Genomic DNA, 2,500 nt, shown 5'->3' with positions numbered 1-2,500 from the left:
TCACACATCAGAGGATTCATACAGGTGAGAAACCTTACACCTGTACAGAGTGTGGGAAAAGCTTTTCACAGAAGTACAATCTCCTCACACACCAGAGGATTCATACAGGGGCGAAACCTTACACATGTACAGAGTGTGGGAAACTATTCAATGATAAGAAAAGCCTCCTGACCCACCAGATGATTCATACAGGGGAGAAACCTTTCAAATGTACAGAGTGTGGGCAACTATTCACTAATAAGAAAAGCCTCCTCACACACCAGATGATTCATACAGGGGAGAAACCTTTCACATGTACAGAGTGTGGGAAACTATTCACTCGTAAGAAAAGCCTCCTCACACACCAGATGATTCATACAGGCGACAAACCTTACACATGTACAGTGTGTGAGAAACCATTCAATGATAAGGCCAACCTCTTCAGACACCAGAGGATTCACACAACGGTGAAACCTTTCAGATGTACTGAGTGTGGGAAAAGCTTTTCACAGAAGGACTATCTCCTCACGCACCATAAAATTCATACAGGAGAGAAACCTTTCACATGTACAGAGTGTGGGAAACGATTCATTGATAAGAAAAGCCTCCACAGACACCAGAGGATTCACACAGGGGAGAAACCTTTCACATGTTCAGTGTGTGAGAAACAATTCAGTTGTAATAGCGGCCTCTCCAAGCACCAGCACATTCACACAGGGGTGAAACCTTTCAGATGTACCGAGTGTGGGAAAAGCTTTTCACGGAAGGACCATTTCCTCACACACCATAAAATTCATACAGGAGAGAAACGTTTCACACGTACAGAGTGTGGGAAACTATTCAGTAATAAGAAAAGCCTCCCCATACACCAGAGGATTCACATAGGGGAGAAACCTTTCACATGTTTAGTGTGTGAGAAACAATTCCTTTTTCAGAGAAACCTCTCCAGGCACCAGAGGACTCACACAGGGGTGAAACATTTCAGATGTACAGAGTGTGGGAAAAGCTTTTTACGGAAGGACCATCTCCACAAACACCAGAATATTTGTACAAGGGAGAAACCATTTGCTTGTTTACAGTAGGGTTGGTCAATATACTGGTAGCATAGCAATACCAAAATAGACAAGTTAACACAACGCTCTCCAACAATAGCCAGAAAATACCTGGTGCAAAAAGGGAAGGAACGGTCATAAGAAACACAAGAGTTAGTGACCACAAGGGGTCACCAAAAGCCCCTAAAAGCTGCACTCAGGGTATATCAGGAGACATAGCAAAAATAAAGCAACAGTACAGTGACTGATGCCAAAACCCTCTAATGGGGATAGACCACCCTCAGGTCCCACAAGACCACTATACACAAAACGAAAAATAATAAACCTTTATTAGCTATAAAATGCGACGATAAACACGATAAAATACATACACAATGTAGGTTAAAATCCCCAGCGACGGGACGGAGGTAAATGGGTATGTATGTACGCACCATATATACAATATGGTTTTGTGGGTGCAGTGATCCACAACATACACAGGGGAGCCAAAGGTAGGCAAGCTCTAGAGTGGGTTAAATGTATGCCCACACATAGAAGGTAAACAAACCCTATGAGGCAATAAGGCATATGATATGTAATTATTGTTATAACATATCTAAGGTGGTACTGAAACGCACAGTGGGAGGGGGTGGGGTTAAATCACCACAAAAACCCAATGCAGAGGGAACGCGCTGGTCAAATGTCAGTGTATCCATATGGTATTAAAGGTAGTACAACCATAAATCTGCAGTGGTACAAAATATAATATAAGTACTATGATGCCCACAGTTGGCTACACATTGGCAATACCGAGGCAGAAATTGGTGCAATAGTAGGCAGAATAAATGCACAGTATCATGGGAGACCAGTCTGGAAGGCTGAGATTCCACCTTGAAAAAAGCATACGACCATAACGCAGTGTGTTGTTTCCCATAGCAGAGTTAAAGAGTACTCATTCGCCTGCCTGCTCCGTCTCGCCCGCGTGACCATCAAAGGTATGACGTCACTTCTCCCGACGATCATTTTGCGCGTCTTGGCACGCTTCACAGAGGGAGGAGTTATGTGTATAGGAGGCGTGTTACCTGAAATAGTAAAAGGATCGGGGGAGTGGTCAACTCAGCCAATTACGGTGTGGAAGCTGTGGACAATGACTTCCCTAGGTCCCGCAAGTGGTACTAGAATAGTAAACACAGTAGCAGAGGGAAAAGGTATAATTGTAATGTACTCAGTGAAGGGATAAAATGAGTGTATATTGTCCACAATGAGTGAAAACCATGTCATGCAGAAAAACAACACAAAAGATGATAGGGGGAGTACTATGAAAAAAAGTGTTACCATGTGGCGCCTGTGCTATTCTTGAAACAGTGACAAAAAATAGATTGTGTAACCAATACAACCGTATTAATCACAGGTAGTCCTTTTAAATGTCCCAATTGGTCCAATAATTATGAATAGTTCCAGATGGAATTTCAGCATACGGGGTACAGCAC

The 2,500-nt window shown here is 43.0% G+C and overlaps 1 protein-coding gene across 2 annotated transcripts in view; it reads left to right on the top strand.

Moving 5' to 3' along the window:
- The window catches only part of LOC142483596 (uncharacterized), a 13,715-nt gene extending 11,226 nt beyond the window's left edge, over window positions 1-2,489 (top strand). For both annotated transcript variants that reach the window (XM_075583609.1, XM_075583608.1), the window contains one exon: window positions 1-2,489. This exon is cut by the window's left edge and continues 966 nt beyond it. In XM_075583609.1, the coding sequence (XP_075439724.1) occupies window positions 1-1,061 (1,061 nt within the window). In that variant the 3' untranslated portion in view covers window positions 1,062-2,489.
- The last annotated feature ends 11 nt before the right edge of the window (window positions 2,490-2,500 follow it).

The sequence above is a fragment of the Ascaphus truei genome, unplaced genomic scaffold, assembly GCF_040206685.1.
Source record: "Ascaphus truei isolate aAscTru1 unplaced genomic scaffold, aAscTru1.hap1 HAP1_SCAFFOLD_3408, whole genome shotgun sequence".
Taxonomy (NCBI): domain Eukaryota; kingdom Metazoa; phylum Chordata; class Amphibia; order Anura; family Ascaphidae; genus Ascaphus; species Ascaphus truei.
This window is presented reverse-complemented; position numbering and strand designations above follow the sequence as displayed.